General features: G+C 39.7%; 1 protein-coding gene across 9 annotated transcripts in view; it reads right to left on the reverse strand.

The window, feature by feature from the left end:
* Positions 1-6,160: 6,160 nt before the first annotated feature.
* LOC125465937 (uncharacterized) overlaps positions 6,161-23,910 on the reverse strand; it is a 152,401-nt gene continuing 134,651 nt past the window's right edge. For 8 of the 9 annotated variants that reach the window (XM_048559964.2, XM_059638525.1, XM_059638524.1 and 5 more), the window contains 3 exons: positions 13,627-13,656; positions 11,122-11,335; positions 6,161-8,725 (listed from right to left, as the gene is read on the reverse strand). In XM_048559964.2, the coding sequence (XP_048415921.1) occupies positions 8,518-8,725; positions 11,122-11,335; positions 13,627-13,656 (452 nt within the window). In that variant the 3' untranslated portion in view covers positions 6,161-8,517. The remainder of the gene's footprint in view (positions 8,726-11,121; positions 11,336-13,626; positions 13,657-23,910) is intronic. The other variant, XM_048559961.2, reaches the window with a different exon arrangement.

Here is a 23,910-nt window from a genome sequence, read left to right on the forward strand (position 1 = left end):
CACCAGAATCGTACTTTACAGATAATGTCAGCCCATTGCTTGATTGGTCTGTGGGACCGTTCTCCCAATTTTGACACAAGCTCCAGGATGTTGGTAAGGAGGATTCTGCAATGTCAGTAGGGCCACAATGTTAGCCTGAAGTTCTGAATTACTAGTCCCCAGATACATTACCATCTCCACTTTAGAACCAAAGTTCTTTAATAATTTTGGGCAGTAAAAATCAAGTTATGTAAGACATGTTAACAGACTATTTTCAGCTCAAACACATGCCATATTTAAATGACTGGGGATTTTTATAGTTTTTAGTGGTTGGCAGCTTGCCATTTTCTACATACAAACACGGTTTAACATTTAAAGTGACTGCCCACTGAACAGCAAATATTTGATTTGACCATGAGTAAAGCAAAAGTAAGGAAGCTAGCCAACTTTCACTGAGTTTAAACACTGGTATTTTTTTAAAATGCCTGTCATCTCCTTGAAATGAGGAAAAGGGAACCTTTTACAGATTGTAAATATTAATTCTGATTTACTTGTATTTTAAAAGTATACACTTTATTTTAAAAGCAGTGAGAATTTTTTTGACAAAACAAAAACTTGTTTAATCACAACGGGCACTATATAAAGTACAGAAAAAAGGAAACAACCAAAAATGGACAATTGGAAGTAAATATCTTGTGGTCTGAGTTTATGAAGAGATTTAAATCTGTTGGGGAAATATTGCAAAAAACTCATACAGATCACCTTTCAATGTGTGCAAAAGTTTTATTTTTTCCTTTTGGAGAAAACGGACTTGTCAGCCTTGAGTGTAATAGAAATTAGGATCAGAATCACGTTTCACTGAACTACAGTATGTGCAAGAGGAAGTAGATATTTAACTATTTTGCATCTGACCCAGATTCGACAGCAGGTCTCCTCTTCTCTATGTAGTTAGTCTAGAGGTAATCCAGTGCATAACTCATCGGAAAGTAATCAACACTCTAACTCTTAATTGTCTTATTGATTAAAATTGGAACACAAGAACCTGTGTGCAGTCCAAGTTGTTATTCCTTTACAAGGGGATACGTGTAATGTGGAAGCAATGGAGTTCAAGTAGAACTAAAGATATAATTAACATTGTGTGCTATTTTGGCTGTTATCGTAGTAGCATTGATCAGTTAAGGGAAGAATTCTTTTTAAGTTGTGTTTTAATGCTTGGGTCATTGTCATGTTGCGGTGTTTTCGATTTACAGTGAGTTACTATGTTCTTACTCAGTTGGTAATTAGTGTAGGTTCACTTTACTTAAAGTTCAATCCGGTTCACTTAACAGGCAAACAGATAATTTGCAGTTACTGAGTAACTGCTGGTCATGTGGTGTCATGCTGGTGCTGGCCGTAGAATTTTTGGAGTTTACAATTACTTTGTTCTCCTTTAATATTGCAGAGTTATGGAAACCCATGGTGTCGGCGGGAGGGAGTGGAAATCTGGTCTCCCAGGGCGATTGTTGCTACTCCATTGAAGTTAGAAGATCCGAAGATTGATCCCACCCAATTTTAATTCATTTAGTGCAGAATTATTTTTCCAACCACATCAAAATAGGGATTAATCTGCTTGTTAAACTAGCTGGGTCCAAAACTCTGGACTTTAAATGTTTGGAACTCTGGAGGCTATGCTTCAGTTGTATGGGGCATTGGTGAGACCACACCTAGAATAACATGTGCTGTTTTGGTCTGTGTGCTTATGGATCGATATAAATGTGTTGGAAGCAGTTGCGAGAAGATTTACTTGGAGTACCTGGAATGAATGAGTTGCCTTTGGAGGAACGGTTGGAGGTGTTAAACTTTCATTTGCTGGAGTTTAGAAGAGGTGACTTGATTGAAAAATGTCAAGATCTCTCAGGATCTTACAATGTGAATGTGGATTGGATGGTATCTCTTGTTGGAGAATCTAGAACAGGGGCTTTCCCTTTTTACAATAAGAGGTTGCCCATTTAAGTCCGATGAAGAAACATGTTTTGTTGTGATACTTGGAATTTGCTTCCGCAAAAGTAAAATCTTGAATCCACTCTGTCTCAAATATTCTTGATAAGCAGGGGGTGAAACATTATCGGGAGTAGATAGGATTTTGGAATAAACAGATCAACTATGATCTTAATGAATTGTGGAGCAGTGGTGATTGGCCTACTTCTTTGTACAGTTCTTCGCCTACATTTCCACTCTCTAAGGCCCAAGCTGACCTCTTTGACCTTGTTTTAAATTTGAAATTTTGTTCGCTCCTGCAAAGTACTTCTGTTCCATTTAGTGTAAATACACCATGCAGGCCCAAGTTTGTTATTTAACAGGATTTCACTTGAGGTATTGAGGATTCAGCTGCTAACACGATGTTACTTGTTTTCTAGTTTAGTATTGCATGTTGCAGCTTGGATCCTGGACCTGACAACTGTTTCTCTTGGTTTGTTTTTTAGGGTGCCACTTGAAAACAGCAGTGATTGGATTCAGATTGGCTCTCGACCCCATTTAATACTTTTTAGAGGGATGTCACTGTCTGTTATGAAAAGCTTTCAAACAGGAAACTGCTAAAACGGTCTGCATTGAAAACTTAACCCTCCTCTCCAGTGAGTCTCCTGGGAAACAATCACACTAACAGATTCCATCTTAAAATAATGGTATGAACCTTGGCTAATAAAGTTTTTGGTAATGTTTTCCCCATGTGAGTTTGCCTTTTATAACTTGGGGAGAGACTTTAACTTTGAGCAGTAACTTGCTTGAGATATACTAACTGTAAAACTTTTTTTATTCAGTACTCCACGTGCTGATGAACACCCAAAGTCTAATTGAAAACTGAGCAGATGAATGCTCTTTACAATTTTAAAATAAATGTGTTTAGAAATGACTGACTCTCTTTTCATATTCTTTATGGAGGTATGCTTTGCACATTATTTATTTTTTAAAAACACCATCGCATCATTTGTCTAGTTGGACTATGCTTAGTTTCTACTTTGCTTTTAATTCAAAATTCTTTAGATGCGGGAACTCCTGAAATAAAACCAGAGGTGGCTGAAAATGATTCTGTCCCAATTTTAACTCTGAGTACACACAATTTAAAAATCACTGGAAGAGGTAGTTACATAGAATCAGACTTGACTGACATCTGTTATTTCTAGGGCAAACTGTTACAATCAAAGGCATTGGACTGTTTTTTATATAGCAAGCAGCATCATGCTGAATAGAAGGTCAATTGCTGTCCTTAAAGTAAAACTGGAGAAAAATCTGCTGAAAATGAGTCCCCAGAAAATATCGTTAGTCAATGTCAACAGTCAAACCAGAGTTAGAACACATTTGTATACAGTATTGATATCTTGTGTCAACCATCTGTTCTCCTTTAGAGACCTTCCCTGTGACTCCCTACTTGAGCATAACTGCTTTCATCCCAATAAGTTGGATGTCATACCTTGCTCTATTTGGGGGGTGTGGAGTTTCAGACTACTTTTTCAGTAATTTTAGCCAACTAATTGATCTTATAGGACTTGTATGTGTTTAATCATCGTTGTATTAACTTAGGGGAAATGTATGAATGAAAGGGTGAGCAGTATTCATTTGAAATGACTAATACAAAGAGGCATTTTCTGATGTTAGTGGATTGTAGACTTGGAAGCTAACTGAGTTGCTAAACACAATTAATAGTGTAGGTTAGACAGGCTTCAGATTGGTTTCACGGGTCAGCACAACATCGAGGGCCGAAGGGCCTGTAATGTTCGACGTTCTAATTCCCAAAGGAAAATTAAGCTTAATGGATCATGTGGATTTAAAGTACAGACTGTTGAATCAGCTGGACAAGGGTTAGCATTGACAGGTTGCTGATCAATAAGTGATGAGTCCTAGTGGAATGTATGTGCTAAGTGCAGAATTTGAGCATGTTAAGGCTGCACAGTTAACCTCTGGCATTTGCACATTGTACACCACGACTTGGGAAAGGTACATGGTCCCTTAAAAATCAGCAGGAGAGACAAAAATCAAATAGAAGAAAGACGGATAGATTGGGATGTGGCCAACAACAGCTGTATTTATGATCCCCAAATGGATCTGCCGGATCTTTCCTTTCAGATGCCTATGATTATCTTCAGAATGTTGAAGTGGTGGCCTGAGTGATCTTTTACCGTCACCAGTGTAAAATTGCTTTTTGTTTTTAAAAAGCTTCCAAGTACCCCTAAGTTTCTGTTCAACCTCTGCTGTACACTGAAGTTTGGGGATACTAAGCTTCCCACGAAGAAGTGTCCAGAAAACCTTGTTGGGCAGGTGTGATAAATTGAAGAAAACTGAAGAGCTGCCTGGTCAGTACTTTGGTGATTGATGCTCCATCAGCATCTGGTGTTGTGACAGAAGGTCACCATTCAAAAACATTTAAGCCTTTTAACCTCCCCATGACCGACACTGTCTCAGTTGTAGATGGATTTAGAAATAAAAATTCCCTTCACAACACAGGAAATGCCGGAAGTGTAGAACAAGTTCACACAGACACGGAGATGCTGGTTAATGATATTGGGACATTTGTCATTTGTCAGTTTTTATTTTTTTGGTTCTCCAGATTTTCTTTGTCTTTGTTTGAAGCATTTATTTTATCTGTAAATTAAAACCTACCAGGACAATCCCAACTGCAAAAATTTGGCCCCTAAAGAAACATCCAAGCTTGAACTTTTGAGGAAAAACAATTCCTCCCCTTCCGAGCACAATGGCACTGGGATCTTATGCAATTTGCTTGTCTACAGAAATGGCATGCATTCTGTATAAGACTCCATCAATAGTGTACTGTTCTTACATATGCCTGCAGGCCCACAAATGCAGTCCTCCTGGATTTTTAATCATATGTGAAACTGCATGTTTTCTTCATTTAAAAATTGGAAGAGAGTATCTAAGTGAGATGGATTAGGAAGTCACGTGTTCTTTAGTCCTGAGCATCTTACATTTGAAATGGCACCAGCTTTGAACTGTTTGCAGGCCTACTCTTGAGGAACAGTGTCTTTTTTTCAAAGGCACATATATGCACATACATTTAAAGGCTGGGCAATTTTTGAAGCTAATTTTCTGCACTTCCAGTAGAGTGATATTAGCACAGATTCAGCCTGACTGAGGAAATTTCTGAATACTATTCTTTTGTTTCCCTGTACAATTATTCATCAAGTCAGTATTGCAAGCTGCAATTCTGCTTGGGCTACTGAATTCAGCATCACACATTTGAGTAGTACAAGGAAAGTGCTTCTAAATGGCTTTGACTCTAGTCACAGTTGTAATGTAGGAACTATGGTAGCTAATTTCTTCACAAGCAACAGTAATTGTGTTCAGATAGTTAGAGACTTAAGTGTTTGCCTTTACACTAGGGCTAATCTTCCTTTGAAATAGTGCCATGGGATACTTTATATCCATCTGAAAGAGCAGGCTTCTTGGTTTAATATTTCATCTGAAAGCTGGAATCTTTGGTAGATTAACACTCCTTCAACATTGCACTAGAATGTCAACCTGGATTTTGTGCTTAAGTCTCTAGAATGGAAGTTGAAGTCATAAACTTTTGACTCAGAAGCAGTGTATTGCTGACTCAGTCAGACTTTTTTGATTTTTCCAAATCAATATGCCTCAACCCAAACCTCCAAAGAGCTCTTATTTCCTGAATCAATGATGTTTCCATTGCTATGGGTGTGTACACGAGTCATTGGTTTCCTGTGGATTGGTTTTTGCTGCAGATGCGTATCTGCAACCAACAGGTTAATCTCATCCCACCCAGATTCTGTCAAGTGACAGCAATCTCCTACTGATTTGTACCTACCACCAGATATGACAATGGATTGTCAACCCATTGCATGAGTTATTCCTAGTACAAGAAGCCCACGTGTTCTGTCTTTCTTACACTCCTCTCCCCACCCCCCCCTCCCACCCCCCCAACAAGTTCAGGGTCCAGAAACATCCCAGGGATGAGAAGAACCTGGACCAATAAATGCAACAACAGATCTGGCGAAGTCAACAATGTAGCAGTATTTAGCATCCCAGGTGACCCCCGAGTTATTATAATAAGTAGCAATGCTTAAAAAAAAATCAATGCGCTGTACATTTTTGAGAGAGAGCAACATTACCATTATGATCGTGCTGAATAGTGGAGCAAGCTCATTAAATCAAATGGCCTATTTCTGCTCGCTCTTGTTATGTTTTTATTTATAACTCATTAGCTATAAAAATGTACAGTATCATTCTTGGTGAGAATCACATGAATGGCTGTGCAAAGCACTGTTCACAATGCAGTAGCTTTATTAGATATTTTCAGTCTTCACTATATTAGATAAAATACATAACTAATTCACCAAGTTTTATGGATGGACCAAACTCCTATGCAGAAACATATCTAAACACTTCATATGAAAATGGCTAATATTCAATTCTTAAATGTACTTCTTTTAAGTTACAGCTCGGTCAATATTAAAATAAAACACAATTCACTATTGTGGACAAATTATCCAGGAGAAAAGGGTAATCAGTATATCTTATGTTATGGTCTTCGATGAAATTATTCCCAATATTCATGAATGATCAATGATTTAACAAATACTCTTTCTCCTTAGTGTTCAAATCAAGACTCAATATATGGAATCATACTGTAATCTGTTGTTTTCTGGAACTACGACACTGTCAACTCTTTATGACTCCACAGAGTACTGTTCTCCGATCTTCGGGTTTATAAACTCAAGGTTGGCATTGTGTAATCACCACTTCTTAGTTTCCCTACACGTCTGTTTCCAGACTTGACAGCTCTCAATGCTACGTTTTTCAGCCCTGTGCCTAGATTTCAAGGTAAAGGAAGATTGATCTGTAGTACCAGGATTGAATGAGGAAATTCTGGTTAAATCCCAAAAGTACTGAATCTCTTTGTTTTTGTCCAGAGTTATCTTGTTTTTCAGCATAATACTTTTGTAGAGAAACAAGACCGTTTCAAACCACAAGAGGTCTGAAAAACAGCCAGCTTGATGTATTGATAGCTTTCCTTTTGAACTCCACTATGAAAAATACCCTTTTATTGCAATCAATAAGAATGCTTAGTGGTGATGTGGTGTGTATATATCTGGCTTGATATTACATTAATGTCTTCAAAAACATAAACATCTCAAATATACCCTGTAATAGCATACTTATAAATTATTTATATTAACCCTTCCTAAAAATATCTGTAATGTTGGAAATTCAGAATTGTTGGACCGGCATCCTTCCCTTTAGGTTGTGAATTAGCTATCTCCTCATGTTACTGAAGTGAAAATGGATCTGAACTGTTGGACTGAATAACGCAATGACATAGACAAGTAACATGTGCAACACAGTCAACAATCAACTTGTGACGCCATCAAATTGAAGGAGAATCAGTTCAGTTCAGTAAATCCTGGTCTACAGTAAAGACTCCACTATTAGCCAGAATTTAAAAATTTACTTTTAATAATCTAGGTGCTTTGGGTATTCTTTCTTGCAGTAAGGAAACATATACAGTTTATCCTTCATTATATGTGGTTCTTGTTACCATACAATCTGCATAGATTGCAGACGATGTGGGTTTATACAGCATGCATGACTGGTAGTGACTTACACCACTTCTACCAGCCAAGGTAAATGTTGCTAGTACTTTTATGCTGGATTTTACAGTAATTATAGCCCTGAGATATCTCAACCCAGTTAAATAATGAAGGGCTTCCTGAGTATAATTGTACATTTCTCACCTATTAATCTTTTACTAAATACTGGAAATCTCCTACTCTTGTGCTCGGTCATATAGCTAAGTACTTACAATAAAATTTTAAGGTTCCTATACCAGGCAACTTTAAGCTTTGTGTCATCAGGCAGAGTCAAATTGACAATAAATATAGGTCTCAAGCATTGAATCATTGTGGTTTAACCCTGGCAATTACACAATAACCTATAATGGCCTTGTTTTGGGAACCTCTTCAATAGTTTCTGAAACATAACTAATCCATAGTGAAGACTTTCTTTTTAAGAATATGTTCACAACTCACTATGTGGTGGATCATTGAAAAGGAATTGTGTGGTTAACTTTGCTAGGGCTATGCTTAAGCCATTGTTCATCAGGAACAGGAGTAACAATCTCAATTTAATAGCAAAGTTGAATATAATTGCTTGTATATAAATATCTGTAAAATTTACACTTAATTGACTCTTTAAGCTACAATTGAAAATGTAGTTGTCAGCTAATTGTGCAAAATGGAAGAAAACATATAACAGATAATTATGGCTAGATGACATTAAACAAGGGCAGTGAGATGGAGAACAATATCATCGTTTCAATAATTTCATAGTTAGACTCAACTCCAGAATAATTGAATTTCTGTTAAAACAGTCGCAAGATTGCATCCTGTTTGATACTTGCAGTTTTAAAACTGCAATAAGCCACACTAGCAGTGTGGTCCTTGCTAGTGTTCTCCTTGCATTCATTCACATAGTACACTAGTCTAATCTTCCATGATGTCGTGTGATTTTTTATTTTTGCAAGGATACTATTCAACCTGCCAGACCCCACCATCTCAGTCTTGGTGCTGGAGCTCGTGTGGGCCCTCCATTCTCAGCAGGGATAAAGTAATGATCGAGTCCCAGTTCATACATGCAGTATAAATTGTAGGCTACCATCGCCAAGGTTGGGAAAAATGTCAGCCCAAATCCAAATCCACGATAGGCACTGCCTAATCCAGCTGTAATCCAATATATCAGTCTGTAAGAAATGCACAATAAACTTTGTATCAGTGAGGTTCCTGTCATAGGTATGTCATAAACCTCTTTCGACTAGTGTGTAAATACAAAGTATCCATCTGGGTCTGTGGTTCTGTTGAAAGGTTAGTGACCTTTAAATGTTCACTCTCTGTGCAAATGTTCCCAGACCTGACAAACGTTGCGTGTTTTTACTTCAAATTTCAAGCAGATTTATGTTGTATTGTGTGTGTGTGTGCACATATCTGGTCCATATAAATTGACATGCATTGTGTTTGATGGAGAGCATTAAAGAAAATGATGGAATCTATTACCCTCTCTAACAGTTCTCTAGCTTTGAATAAGACTATAAACGAGTTTCACTGAAAGAATCAGAAAAGAACCAACAGAAGTGTTCAAAATCTAAATGAAAATTTAATAGTAAATTATTTCCACTGCTGTGTTAAATGGGAATAATGAGGTATAAAATTGGGAATAGATTACTGGTGCAATGAAAGATTATTGCGTACAAGTGATGATTAGAAATGGAACACATTAACTTGTGCTAATTCAATCTCAATTATCTGGCAACACTTAAGAGGCAATCAGACAAACACTTGAGGAAAAATATTAAAAACTACTGGACAAGATGAGATTGGAAATATCTGCTGCAATGTGGCCAACTAGCTCCAATAAACTTGCATGTTGGGCTTTCTGTGATTATTTGAGTCAGAATTAGCTGCAGTTAATAATTTCTTCATGTTTTCACATTTGTTTGTGTCTTTAAATAGCTTTGTAAGCTTGTCCTTGTGTATTTCAGGATCTCATTAACTGGGTAAATATGTGCTGTTTTGTCCCTAGGACTCTAATAAAATACATGCGTGTATCCTAATAGGCTCTAAAGTTCCTATTAGCAGCAAATACATACTTTACTGGTGCATTCCAGTTTTCTATTAACATTAGAAAGTGTACACCTTGGCTTTACACATTGCATAACTAGTCAGGGTGGCCAGTCATAAATCATTCCTGAAGTCCTGATATAGTTCCAACTCTTAATTCAGTAAAACTGTCCTTTACAATATACTGTTTTTGAAAGGCAGAAGCAATTTAAAGAGGACCTACCACATTGGAACAGAAGGAGACCATTGTGTCCCTTGAATCTGCTCCACCATTCAATTAAAGTCATGGCTGATCTGTGACCTAACTCTATGTACCCATTTTAGTCCATAGCTGTTGGATAACAGAAAGTTATCACTCAGATTTACAGTTAACAATTGACCTGTCATCAGTTACTCCTAGCAGAGAAGAATTCCAAAATTCTACCAGCCTTTCTGAATAAAAGCATTTCAGTTTCATTTTTGAAAAGTCTGTCTCTAACTTTTAAACAATTCCCCAAGTCTAAGGTTCAACAACCAGTGAAAATTATTCTGTCAATCAATACTGTTCCCTTTTAGACCTTGAAAGCTTCAATCAAATTACCCTGTAGCCCTCTAAATTACAAAGAATGCAAACCTTGATTGTGCAATCTATTCATTTAATTCACAATTTGGAGTCTAGTAAATCCGCACTGTACTACTTCCAACAGCAGATTATCAGGCACCTTAAGTTCGATATGGAACACTAAGTTTAGATGGGATATATGACTTGCTTTCTGGCTGTGTGTGTGTAATGAGTGACATTCTGTTGCCTTCTCTAATAATTTTCTGTATTTTTAGTTTTTATTCTTTCACGGGATGGTGTTGCTGGCAGGGCATTTGTTACCCATCTCTAGTTGACCTTGCGCTGAGTTGCATCCATGGATGTTTCAGAGGCAGTTAAGAGTCAATGACTTTGCTGTAGTCGGGACTCACCCGGTAAACCAGATCAGACAAAGGTGGCAGGCTTACTTCTCTAAGGAACAATTTTTTGATAGTTTTTTTAATGACAATTAATGATAGTCTTGTAGTCACGATCACTGAAACTAGCTTTATGTTCCAAAAAAAGTTCAAAGACATTTTCATGTCAATATATTGTCGATCTCTGCTATTTGGAATGTTTTCAACCCCAAAGTGACTAATGAGTTTAGAGTAAGAATGCATCCACCATGACAATTCTTTTAGAAGTGGACATTTTTCTTGTGTTGAACAATGATGTGAGGTTGCTATTTTATTTGTGGAAGGCATCATCAGATCAGCACTTTCCATAATCCAGGGGTGGATTAGCAGTAGATTTTATTCCCAAGGTTACTGGATGCCAATTATAAGGTCCTATTCCTCCCCCACCTACAATGAACAAACACATCACAAAACAAAGATGGAGTTTGGACGTTCTGATCCATGTACTCAGAACCACGTTGAGCAGTACATTTGGAGAACTCTGTATCCTTTAGCTCTAAAGAAATAATATTAAAACTAACAGTGTCTATTTAATATTGTTTTTCACCTTGCCACTGCAAAGAGTCCTGCTAATATGGGAATGATCTTCAGGTGCTCCTGGTGAAGATAAGTTGCCATTACAGCCATGTTGATAAAGTAGAGTGTAAACTGTTCAATGGAGTTGCCAACATATCTCTGATGGATAAGAACAGCGCGAACATTGGTGTCTAAGGGATCAATTGCTGTAGAACAAAGCCGGGACAGGGACCCTATTACAACACCTGGAAAAGATTAAGACATGTTAAGTTTCTTAAGTGTGGATCAAATAGGGGTATTAGAATATGCTTGTGAAGAAGTCTGCAAAGATTTCTGACAAGTGATTATAATAAATTAGAAAATTGTATAACAGATGATTGAATTGCTTTACTGATTGTGTTTTCTGGTTGAAGATTAGAGTTCTTCAGACGCTGATTCTTCCACAGGATGTGCCAATGTGATAATATATAGTTCAAACATGAACCTTAATTGGGGCCATACCTTTCACAAGGACAGAGCAGGAGGTCTGGGACATCTGAAAAATGAATTATTGGGTCAAGACAAAATACTGCAGATCCTGGGAATCTAAAACAAATGCAGAGACTGCCCCTTTTCCCAGTCTGCCTCACTGCTATGTTGACTGCAGGCTATTCTTCTCAGTCTGCCTCACTGTGATGCGGAATACAGGCCACTCTTTCCAATCTGCCTCACTGCAATACTGACTGTAGTCATTATAAAGTATGACACCAAGTCATATAAAGAATATCTTAGAGCTGCTATATAATGAGTTATATATCTGCCTTCTGATGTTTTTTTTACAGTTACCAACTTTAATTTCTAAGCAAAAATCAAATTGTTTTTCAGACAGTGTGTGGTGACAAAGTGATACTTGCTGCTACAAGGAGTAGTCACATTGAATTGTATGGATGTATTTAACAGGAGGCTAGGTCTGAACATGATGGAGAAAATAATGTAGTTATTCTGACAGAGTTAGATAAGAAAAGATCAGATAAGGTTTGTGCAAACTTAGCATGGAGTGGTTTCCCTAAATAACCTGTATTTAGATTTTCTTCCTCCCTGTAATTCCATGTAATATTGTTAAATATGAAATTCTTTGTAGGAAGAGTGCATTTTGGAGGTTGAACACCTAAAAAATGTAAACATTAACTTGAAAATGGAAAGGAAATGAAATGTAGTTTTAAGAAGTTGCATTTTCTATACTCCAGGAATGAATTCCCGCATTAAGCCAATGGGACCAGCCCTTCTTCTCTAGCTGTTCCTCAGATATCCAGAATGACAAACCTGTTGCCCCACATGCATTAGCTGCCATTTGAATGCAAACTTCATGAATATTGATCAGGAACATAGCCTTTTCATACAGTTAAACTCTAAAAAGCAGCCATGGCTAAGGATGTAAATTGCATAATATCTAAAACATCTAATGAATAAATACACTATCTAGTGTGGTGAATGGTCATACAGGTGAGGAGAGACATGACTGTTAGTCACAGCAGGATTGACATAAAATGCAATACAATTGCCCTGGCACTTCTGGCCTTGGAAGTGATAAATGATTAGGTAGGGCAACGCTTAGGAACTAGGAAGCATGTTCTGTTATCCATTTAGATTATGGTTAGATCACAATTTGATGTGTTCCCTCTGTTTTATTTTCATTCATGAGATGGGGCATTTCTGGCTAGACCTGCATTTATTGACCATCCCTAATTGCTGAAAGGACAGTTAAAAGTCAACCACATTGTTGTGGGTTTGAAGTCACATGTAAGCCAGATCAGGTAATGATGGCAAATTTCTTAAAGGGCATGAATGAACCAGAGGAGTTTTTACAATCAACTGTGGTTAAATAGTCACCACTGGCGTAGCTTTTTATTGAATTTAAATTTCACCGTTTGTTGTTACAGTGGGATTTGAACCCAATTTCTCAGAACCTAAGGCTCTAGTGTCTAGTTCTGTGATTAGGTAATCTAATTTACAGTGTGGAAACAGGCCCTTTGGCACAACAAGTCCATACCGCCCCTTGGAGTATCCCACCCAGACATTCCATCCACACATCCCTGAATACTATAGGCAATTTAGCATGGCCAATCCACCTAGCCTGCACATCTTTGGACTGTGGGAGGAAACTAGAGCACCCAGAGGAAACCCACAGAGACACAGGGAGAATGTGCAGACTCCACACAGACAGTTGCCCGAGGCTGGAATCGAACCTGGGTCCCTGGCGCTGAGAGGCTTCAGTGCTAACCACTGAGCCACTGTGCCACCCATGATGCTGCATGCAGTATGGTGCTAAGGGCAGATAATAAAAGGGTAACTGCACTGGTTGCAATGCTAATTGCATCTGCAGATGCTCATTTTACAAGTTACTAGGAATAATGATTGCACTTTCGTAGAGAGCTGTGACTGCAAATAGTAATTTTTCTGTGAGGTGACGACCGACTGCAATGAGACTCGGTTCTGAGCCCATTATTCTCCACACAATTGAACTCTTGATGTGAATCAAGCTGCTTTTGATACTTGCCAAGTGGAGGCCACAGGAAGAGGAACAGGCCTAAGGAGAAACAGTATAATTAGTGTTCAAGAAAAATAAACATTAATAACAAAAAAAATCATAATGAGAAGAAAGCTATTTTTGTTGGAACATGAGAGCCGGGGGTTGGGGGGGGGGGGGGGGGAGCGGGGTAGATAGATATTGTTTCTGTAGGCTGTGAACATTTCTTGTAGGATAAATAGCAAAAGGTTGCCTATGTTGGAATGAGGTGGCACAAACTCAAGGCTAAAGCTAGATTAAGGTTATCCTTTCTACACAGAGAATATTGAACGTTGGGACGCTTTACCACAAGTGTTTCTTGAAGCAAGCAGTATAATATTTCTCAAAGGGGAATTATGTTTCTTATTTGGTGAAGAAAGAATGTAAAAGGACATACAGGGATATCAGTGGAATTTGTTTAATGTATGTAGCATCAATTGATGAGTTAGTATGACATAATTATTTTAGTCAGTTGTATAATTTCAATGATCCAGACAGCAGGATAGAGTTTCTGTACAGAGGCCAGTTGCTTTAAATCATGATTCTAAGTGTGGGAACAGTCCCTTCAGCCCAAAAGGTCCACACTGAAGCTCTGAAAAGCATCTCACGCAGACATACCTTCCTACCCTGTCCCTGTAACCCTGTATTTCCTACGGCCAATTCCCCTAACCTGCACATTCCTGGCCACCATGAGCAATTTAGCACGGCCAATCCACCTAGCCTGCACATCTTTGGACTGTGGGAGGAAATGGGGCACCCAGAGGAAGCCTGCACACACATGGGTACAATATACAAACTCCACACAGACAGTTGCCCAAGGCTGGAATTGAACCCAGGTGCCTGGTGCTGTGAGGCTGCAGTGCTAACCACTGTGCTTCCATGCTGAAAATGGATTTTCCATTACAGGATTATTATCATTTTTATCATTATTATATGCATTTGTCCATCAACAGCAGACTTACATTTATATAATACATTTCATGACTGCAGCACGCACAACTTTTCATTCAACAAAAATCCCAGAGACACATAGTACCAAGTCACCCTCAAACTGAAGGACAGCTAATGATGATGACAACCCAAAGTGCTTTAGAGGCAACAAAATAATGTTGAAGCACTCTTGCTGTTAGGGATGATGTTGCAGAACTGGTAATCCCACATTAATGTTCTGGGGACACTGGTTCAAATCCTGTAGATGGTGAAATTTAAATTCAATGAAAAGGAAAACAGCCCAAGGTAACTACTGTTGAGGAAAAACTCATGGATTTATGAATGCCCTTTAGGGAAAGGAAATTTGCCATCCACAGCAGTATACTTTACTTGTAACAGCTCTCTGGGCAATAAATGTTGACTTCACCTGCAAAGCTCACATCATTAAATAAATAAAATGATGTAAGAAATGCACCAGCCAATTTGTGGACAGCAAGCTCCCATAATTAGCAATGTCCAAATAAAATTGATTGATAGATAAATTTTTTATCAAAGTGCTGAGAATAATTTCCTTGCGTTTTTTCAAAATAGTGCCATGGAATCTTTGACATCCACCTGAAAGGGCAGACGGGACCTTGGATTAACATTTCATCTGAAAGGCAGAACCTCTGACAATGCAGTACACCCTCACCACTGCATCAAATATCAGCCCAGTCTCTGGAGCAGGACCTGAACCCACAATTATCTAACTCAGATTTGAAATTACTATAGCCAGTGTTTCCAAAGCAATTATCAGGCAGGAAGGCACTTTAGTGTACTCTGAGGGCAAAATAAGGCTTCCAATAACCAAGAAGAAAGAACAAAATCCAGTGCTATCCAGGATGTCTCAAAGTGATTTGAAACCGTGAAATATTTCTGCAGTTTGGTAAACACGATTCCCTTATTTTCCAATAGAGATCTCTAAAAACGACATGACAGCAATATAGCTTTCAGATCTTGGACCTCATTCTGAATATAAGGCAGAAATTGTTGTCAGCGCTGATTACATGACATGTTTCCTTCAAACAATTTCAACAAAGGCATCAGCTTTTTTTGTAACTCTTTAATCAGATGACAGCAATGCTGACTCAGCCCATCTTTGTTGTCACCCCCTAATTTCCCTTGGTCTGCTACATGACTTCAGGGGGCATTGCTGATGATCTGGAGTCAGATGTAGGCCAGACCCAGGGAAGGATGGTACTTACTCTGGCCGTTTTGGTTAAGTGCCAATCTCCTGCCTTTTCCATATAACCTTGTACATTGTTGCTATTTAAATAATTTCCTAATGTTCTCTTTATGTTGAAACTGCCTCCAACATGCTTCCAAGCAATGCATTCCAGAAACTAGCTACTTACTGTTAAAAATGATTTTTCACACTTCATTTTTACTTCTTTTGCAAAACACATGAGCAAAAACGTTGTCTGACTCTTGATTCATTTACAGTTTCACTCTGTCTACTCTGTCCAGATTCCTCATAATTTTGAAAACTTATGTCAAATCTCAAAAAAAGGATACAAATCATAATGGGTCAGATAGCAAGCTAACATTTCAAATCTGGATGACTCTTCATCAAAGTTCGTGTCAGTTCTGACGAAGAGTCATCTAGATTCAAAATGTTAGCTTGCTCACTCTCCGCAGATGCTGCCTGACCCACTGTGCTTTCCAGCATTTTACGTTTTCAGTACAAATTCCAGCATCTGCAGTAATTTGCTTCTATCCAATTTCACATCAGCCTTCACCTCTCAGTCCCAACTTCTCCAATCTTACATCATAACTGAAGTGTCTATCCCTGGAAACATTTGTGTCAACTTCTTGTGCACTTTCTCCAATGCATTCACATCCTTCCTTTAATGTTGTGCCCAGAGCATACAACTGAGGTCTAACCACTGTCTTACATATGTCCTCCATGCTCTTGTATTTAATGCCCCTGTTAATGAAGCTGAGAACACTGTAAGCTTTATTCACAGCACTGTCTACCTGTCCGGCCACCTTTAATGACTAATATAACCATACTTCCAGGTCTCTTTGCTCCTGCACACGTTTTACAATTGTACTTTCTATTTTATGCGGTCTCTCCTTGTTCTTTGCATGGAAGTATGCCACCTTACACTTCTTTGCATTGAACTTTATCTGCCACCTATTTGCCCAATCCATCAACATGTCAATGTCCTTTTGGAGTTCTACATTATCCTACTCCCAATTTTCTGAGGTTTTGTTTCATCTGTAAATACAAGACAAGTTGGACCTGTATGTATCACTCGCAAGTTTTACTCGTTTGACCTTCTGACTGGGCCTAAGCTCTGAAATTCCCACCTTAAAACTTTCTGTCCTTCTGCATTTCACTTTAATAACAATCTCCATGATCAAGCATTTGGTCAGCTCTCCTACTGTCTGAAAAACATTTGTCTGATATTATTTCTGTGACGTGTCTCTGGATGTTTTACTGAATTCCATGTGAAATGCAACTTGTGGCTACAAACAGCATTTTGTTTATCATTTAACCATTACAGAACAACTAGCCTCCCTATTTCAGTAGTAGAAATTTCATGGGTTTCTGTGACTGCTACAAGGACAGGAGGCCTGGCTCTATAGTTTAAAGGCTTTGAGCCAACTTCCCATGTTCAAACTACAATATAATCATTTCAGTTTACTTAAATTACTACCTCAAATAACACCCTACGTGTTTAACATTGCTACAAATTTAATGCTCACAAAACTTGTGTCTGAAGAGGTGCTGAATCCTTTCTGTTAATAAGCAGGTAATAGAGTTTTGCTTCCTTCCAGTATAAAGCAAAATGCTTAAGGTGCTTTTCCCCAGTGAAAAAGTTTCTGCGCTGGGTCTGCCATACACAGTAACCTGGTTGCCATGCAACCATCATAACAGTATTGACCCTGGCCTAGAAACCTCCAGACAATTAACTAAATTTACCAGAGGACGTCCCCTGTGGGCAAGTGGAAATTAACCAGTGCATTTATGCATGTGCTAAGTATTACTTATGATTAGAGGATCCGGAAGCTTGTTCACAAATTTAACCCAGCTCCACTCTCCTGATGTTTTCTGGTCTGTCTATTTACCATCAGAGCACGCAGCAGGTCTTTATTAAAATATACACAGCTCCCCTTTACATGTGCAGTCCCAGCCCCTATTAAAGAATAGCCTCAGGCAGCTCTTTCACAGCACATTCTTTCACCGTTAAAAGAGACCACTTTAAAATTATAATCCTTCAATTCTGTCAAACAGCACACGTCCTCCTGATACAGTGAATCCCATGAGTCTCTGCATAGCCAGGCTATAAACTGGGTACAACGGAAGGTGAGTCACTATGTTTTTTTTGGGGTTGGGGGTTGGGTCGTTGGGAGTAGGAGTTGGGAATCGCGGAGTGGGGTCATGGGGAGATCAGAGCCATGGTCATGAGGGCTGATTTTCAGCAGCCTCTCACCTGTGCCCATACCCTCCATCTGTGCACCCCCTCCTCCCTGATTGGCCCCACTACCTCATCCCATCCCACAAACAGCGACTGGGGGAGATTGAGGATCCCTGCTCCCAACAACCCAAAGAGCAGCCTGCCTCATTTTCCCATGCTGTGACTTTTCTCAGGCAACCAGGGAACGACGTAAATCAGGCTGGAGGCAGGCTGAGGACATTCAGTGAGTGCTAAATAATCACTCAACGGTGTGGTTTGATGGTGGATGGAGAAGGTCAAACATGGGCTTAATTCCTGAGGTCACGGAAGGGGAGGCGGGGCAGCGGGTACCTAGAATGCCTACAGTGCAGAAAGAGGCCATTCAGCCCATTAAGTCTTCAGTGACCCTCTGAAGAGCAAACCACCCAGATCCACCCTCCCCATCCTAGCCCTGTAACCCCGCATGGGGTTTGTACCATGTCTAATCCACCTAGCCTGCACATCCCTGGACACTATGGCCAATTTAGCATGGCCAATCCGCCCTAACCTGCAAATTTTTGGACTGTGCGAGGAAACTGGAGCGCTCGGAGGAAACCTACACAGACGCAGGGAGAATGTGCAATTTCCACACAAATGTCACCTGAGTCCCTAGTACTGTGAGTCAGCAGTGCTAAACACCAAGACACTGAACTTTCAGGTAACAGCCATTTTCCCCTTTTCATTTAGATTCTGACAGTGTCACTGCTGCTGACTAAGCAGATGCGGTAGTTTAAAGTTTCTGAATGACCCAGACTGTTGTTCATTAGCTGGTGTTTTCTTTAGTTTCACTTGTTGAGACATGCAATACATTCACACTGATTAAGACAACATAGCTTCTCATTAGCTTGATAATCAGTCCAAACACGAACCTAATTGAAGTGCTCTGTAAAGGTCAGCATTCCTTTCAACCTTCACACCGAAACTGGTGGCTACGTGGCTTACACAACCTCCCTTAGACTTTGGTGCTCATTAACTGTGAGGAACGTCACATATTCCATCTACTCCCAAATACCTTATAAAATTGCTGATGCTTTGAAATATGTTTTAAAAAAGAAAATACCGGAAAACACTCAGCAGGTCAAGCAGCATCTGTGGAAAGGGAGCTGCAGGTATCCCTGTAATAAAACAAAGAACCGTGGATCCCGGAGAGCTGAAATGAAAACAGGAATTGCTAGAGAAACCTAAGATAACAAAGTGTGAGGCTGGATGAACACAGCAGGCCAAGCAGCATCTCAGGAGCACAAAAGCTGACGTTTCGGGCCTAGACCCTTCATCAGAGAGAAACCTGGCAGGTCTGGTAGTGGCTGTGGTAAGAATGCGGACATAATGTTTTAAGTCCTGTTCTGAAGGAGGGTTACTGGACTTAAAACGTCAACTCTGCTTTCTCCTTCCACAGATGCTACTACACCAGCTGAATTTCTCCAGCATTTTCAGTTTTTGTTGCAGGCTTTCAGTTTCAGACAGAGTAATTTCACAGCAGCTTCTCAGTCTGATATTGAAGGAAGGAACACGGTCTCCACTGGAAATGTACGGAGCTGGAGGAACACACTGTGATATCTCTGACTCTAGCGTCTGCAGTTCTTACTATCTCCACTGGAAATGTATTCTTTATCTGCGCTACCACTCCTATTAAAGCAAATACAATTGTGTAGATTTAATTTCCTGCAAACAGGCAGGTTCTGGTGACATTGCAGGAATAATACACATATCCTTCCTTGTCTGAGTCTGCATCATGGTTTGGTGAACAGATCATTGCCCTCTGTCAAAATGGTGAGCTATGGGAATGTTGTGTCAATAAAGGCAAAATACTGTGGATGCTGGAAATCTGAATCAAACACAGAGAGTCCTGGAGACACTTTGCAGCTCTGCCAATATCTGTGGAGGAAGAAACAGTGAATAGTTTCAGTTTTTTTATGTCAGAGCTCTGCCTCTGGGCTAGAGAGCAGGGTTCAAGTCCAACCTGCTCCAGAGGTGTGCCTTTTCATCTCTGAAAAGGTTGATTAGATGAATGGGTTAAAATGTCTTTAAAAAGTCATCCCGGATGACCCTCTTGTGGCATGGTGGTAGTGTCCCTATTTTTGGAGCTGGAGGACCAGGCTCAAGAACCTCCTACTCCAGAGTGCCATACATCTTTGAACAGGTTGATTAGAAAAATAGGTTAAATATAAAAAAGTCATTAGACTTGAAACATTCATCCTGTTTCTCCTGCAAAAGATGCTGTTGGACCTAATGAAGTTTCTCCAGCATTCTCTAGTCATGCCTGTTATGTTAAATGGATGACTGCTAATGTCACCAATGGTAATGGATAACTTCTTGCTGTGTTTTAGATACTTAATTAATCTGCTCAGTCATGTTATGACACGCCTCTGGAGCAGGTGAGACTTGAACCCAGGTCTTCTAACCCAGAGTCAGGGACTCTACCACAAGAGCCCTCTTGCTTTGCTTTAAGGAATGCACAAGGGTCTTGTGGTACAAGGCTAGTGTCTCTGTCTCTAGGTCAGGAGATCCAGGTTCAAATAACTCAACTGCCTTGGAGGTATAGCACAGCATGATGGAAACAGGCTGATTAAAATCATTTTAAGAAATATTCACTCCTTTTCTTCAACAGGAGGGGCACTGCACTGTGCAGGCAGCTCCATGTTTGCCAGTACCACTCCAAAGTGTCTCACCCAAGTGGCTAGTCATCAGATGCTAGCACATTGGATGCCAGCTGAATTTTCGATTATGGAGTATCTTGGATGCACATCCACACTTTCAGGCTGAATGAGGTCATCTGGTAGCAATCAGCAGTTAAAATCCTGGCTAACGGCCTGTTCCCCAGAACACTAAAGACACTTCCATATTCCCTCGCTTCAGCTTGGCTCCTCTGACCCAGCACAGGCCAAGGCTGGAACCTGAGATACAATCTGAGTTATGCCACAGATCATGGCCTCATTGAATGATGGGGACAGGCACAAGGGGTTAAAATGGTCTCCATATGTTTCTCTGACCATTTGGCACGCTCAATTGCCCCTTTGTATTTATGTGGGCATCTTGTGCGGGTAACCTCTTGACAGGGGGGGAGGGGAAACAACAAGCCAGCTGCCCATCTGTCTGCAGCCCTCGGACAAGTGAATATATACTGCGGTATTTCCGTCGGACAAGTCAGATCTGAGTTATTGGTGAGGCCTTAAGCACAAAGGACACATTGTAAGGAGCAACGTGCCTGTAAGTTGAGGAGGAAATGATTTATCCAGCTGTGAAATGATTCTGTTTCTGCTTGAGCTTGCTTCAATTGGATCAGGGGAGTCAGTAATAGGACAGATAACTGTTACCTGTCTCCTGAGAATATAGTCAAAGCTACAAGTAAACCACTGCTGCCTCAAGTTTCTTTTTAAAACAGAGAAAAATGTGTTTGAGCTGAAATGATCGCTGAGGCATGAAAGGCAACAAAATCCCATTGTTAGATTTTGTTTTTTTCCTCTAAAGAACAGGGGAAAGGGAACGTGCAAGATTGAATGGACGACTGAATTAAGTGGCTTCACAACGTACACAGCTATTTAATTTAAATTGGTTATGCTTTAAGATGCTGCGGGGGTTTGATGGAATAGATGTGGAGAAGTTGTTTCTGCTGGTCACAGAGGTCCAAAACAGGGCAAGAGGGGGAGGGGAATGTAATGGATAAGGACAGATCATTTAGCTGAGGAGCAGTTACATAGATACATAGCCATAGAGTCATACAGCACGCAAACAGACCCTTCGGTCCAACCAGTCCATGCTGACCATAATTCCAAACTAAAATAGTCCCACCTACCTGCACCTAGCCCATATCCCTCCAAACCCTTCCTATCCATGTACTTATCCAAATTTTAAATGTTGGAATTGTACCCACAACCATCACTCCTTCAGGAAGTTCTTTCCATATGCAAACCACTCTCTCTGTAAAAAAAAAGCCCCCATGTCTTTTTTTAAAGTCTCTCTCCTCTCAAGGTAGAGGTGTGCCTCCTAGTCTGAAAACCTTATCTTAAAGCATTGGGAATCTTTGGAATTCACTGCCCAAGCGGGCTTGGACACTCGATCCATGAATATGATTAAGTCTAGCATCGTTAGGGATTTAATCTTAACAGGTAATCAAGGGATAATTCCTGTTCCAATGACTGTGTTCTTTTCAACAATGCTAATCAAAGATGTGATAGTTTTAACTTGCAGCAAGGCATCACCTCTTCTTGCTCCTTGTCAACAGCCAAGAATTTCTTTTTAAACAAAAACTGAAACTCCCAGAGAAACTCGCTAGGTCTGGCAGTATCTGTGGAGAGGCAGCAGTGTTAATGCTCTGACTCCAACCTTTCCACAGATTCTTCCAGATCTGCTGAGTTCCTCTAGCAATTTCTCTTTCTGTATCACGTCTCCAGCATCTGCAGTCTCCTGTTTTATTTTGCTGTAATTGTTTTTTTAAAAAATGCATCTTTCCTGAGTTGTAGGTGTCCCTGGGCACAGCCCATCATTCAAGCACCTATCCCTAATTGTTATTAAACTGAGAGACTTGCTCAGCCATTTCAGAGATTAGCTAAGAGTTAACCCCATTGCTGTGGGTCTGGAGTCACATGCCTGACAAGGTAAGGATGGCAGATTTCCTTCCCTAAAGGACATTAATGAACCAGATGGGTAATTACAGCAATTGGTGATAGTCTCGTGGTCAGTATTGCTGAGACAAGCTTTTAATTCAAGAGTTAAATAATTAAATTTAAATTCTACCACTTGCTGGGGTTGTAATTGAATTTATGTCTCGGAAAGATTTAGTCTGGACCTCTGCATTACTATACCCCATCATCTTTTAATGAGAGGAAGTGTCTTGCAGGTGTCCAGTGAGTTGCTCCTTGTAATATCCTGATTCATCTTGCCCTGTGCTTGTGCTTGGTGTATTAACCATTGCAGATTCTTTAGCCTTTCCATGGAATTGGTCAAGGTGGTGTTTTGAAGAGTGAGACTGAGTGATCCTTCACCTGTCTCAGTATTTCTGCCAGCCTTAGCGATGGACAGGACAGACGGTAGGAAAAGAAGCAAGTTTTGAGTCACAATGCCTTGATAATCTTCTGGTGCAACTAATGAACAGCCTGTCTATAACTGCCCAGCAACAGCACGTTTAATAATAACTCTAACATTTCCCTATGACAGATACTAAGCTAACTGGCCTGCTATTTTCTTCTTTGAGCTTCCCTCCCCATTTAAATAGAGAAGTTGTATTCACTGTTTTGCAACCTAACGGGACTTTCTCTCGTGTCTAAAGAAAATTTAAAATCAATACATCAATGATCTAACTAGGCACGTTTTATTTTCAGACATTAAAAGAGAAAATGTTGGAGAAACTCAACAAATCTGGCAACATTTGTAGAGAGTGAAACAAAATTCATGTTTCAAGGCTAGTATGGCTCTCTTTTAGATTTTATTTGCATTCTTCACAGTGAAGACTGAAAAATGCCTGTTCAGTTCATCTGCCATATGTTACATAACTGCACTTGTTTAAAATTTATGCCTTGTACCCATTTTTCTCTGCATCAAACTGAATGTACATTTCAGTCATATTTTGATTATTGCTACCTCGGGGCATGATCATTAATTAGTTCCATCCCATTGCACAATAACAGGTCTACGAGAACACTGGCCCCAGCAATGTCAGGAGTAGACTGCCCCAATTTTACAGGCACTACTGTTTCTCAGTACTGGTCTCAATGCCCCACCACCTGGAGCCCACTTCTACACGACCAGTCTTTGAGTCATGTGTTCACTTCTCTACCCTGATTTTCTCTATGCCAACTTGCATTTGGCTCAGGTATTAATCCAGAGATTGTGCAGTCATTATTACCTTTGTGGCTCTGATGCTTAG

The sequence above is a fragment of the Stegostoma tigrinum genome, chromosome 30, assembly GCF_030684315.1.
Source record: "Stegostoma tigrinum isolate sSteTig4 chromosome 30, sSteTig4.hap1, whole genome shotgun sequence".
In the NCBI taxonomy this organism is placed as follows: domain Eukaryota; kingdom Metazoa; phylum Chordata; class Chondrichthyes; order Orectolobiformes; family Stegostomatidae; genus Stegostoma; species Stegostoma tigrinum.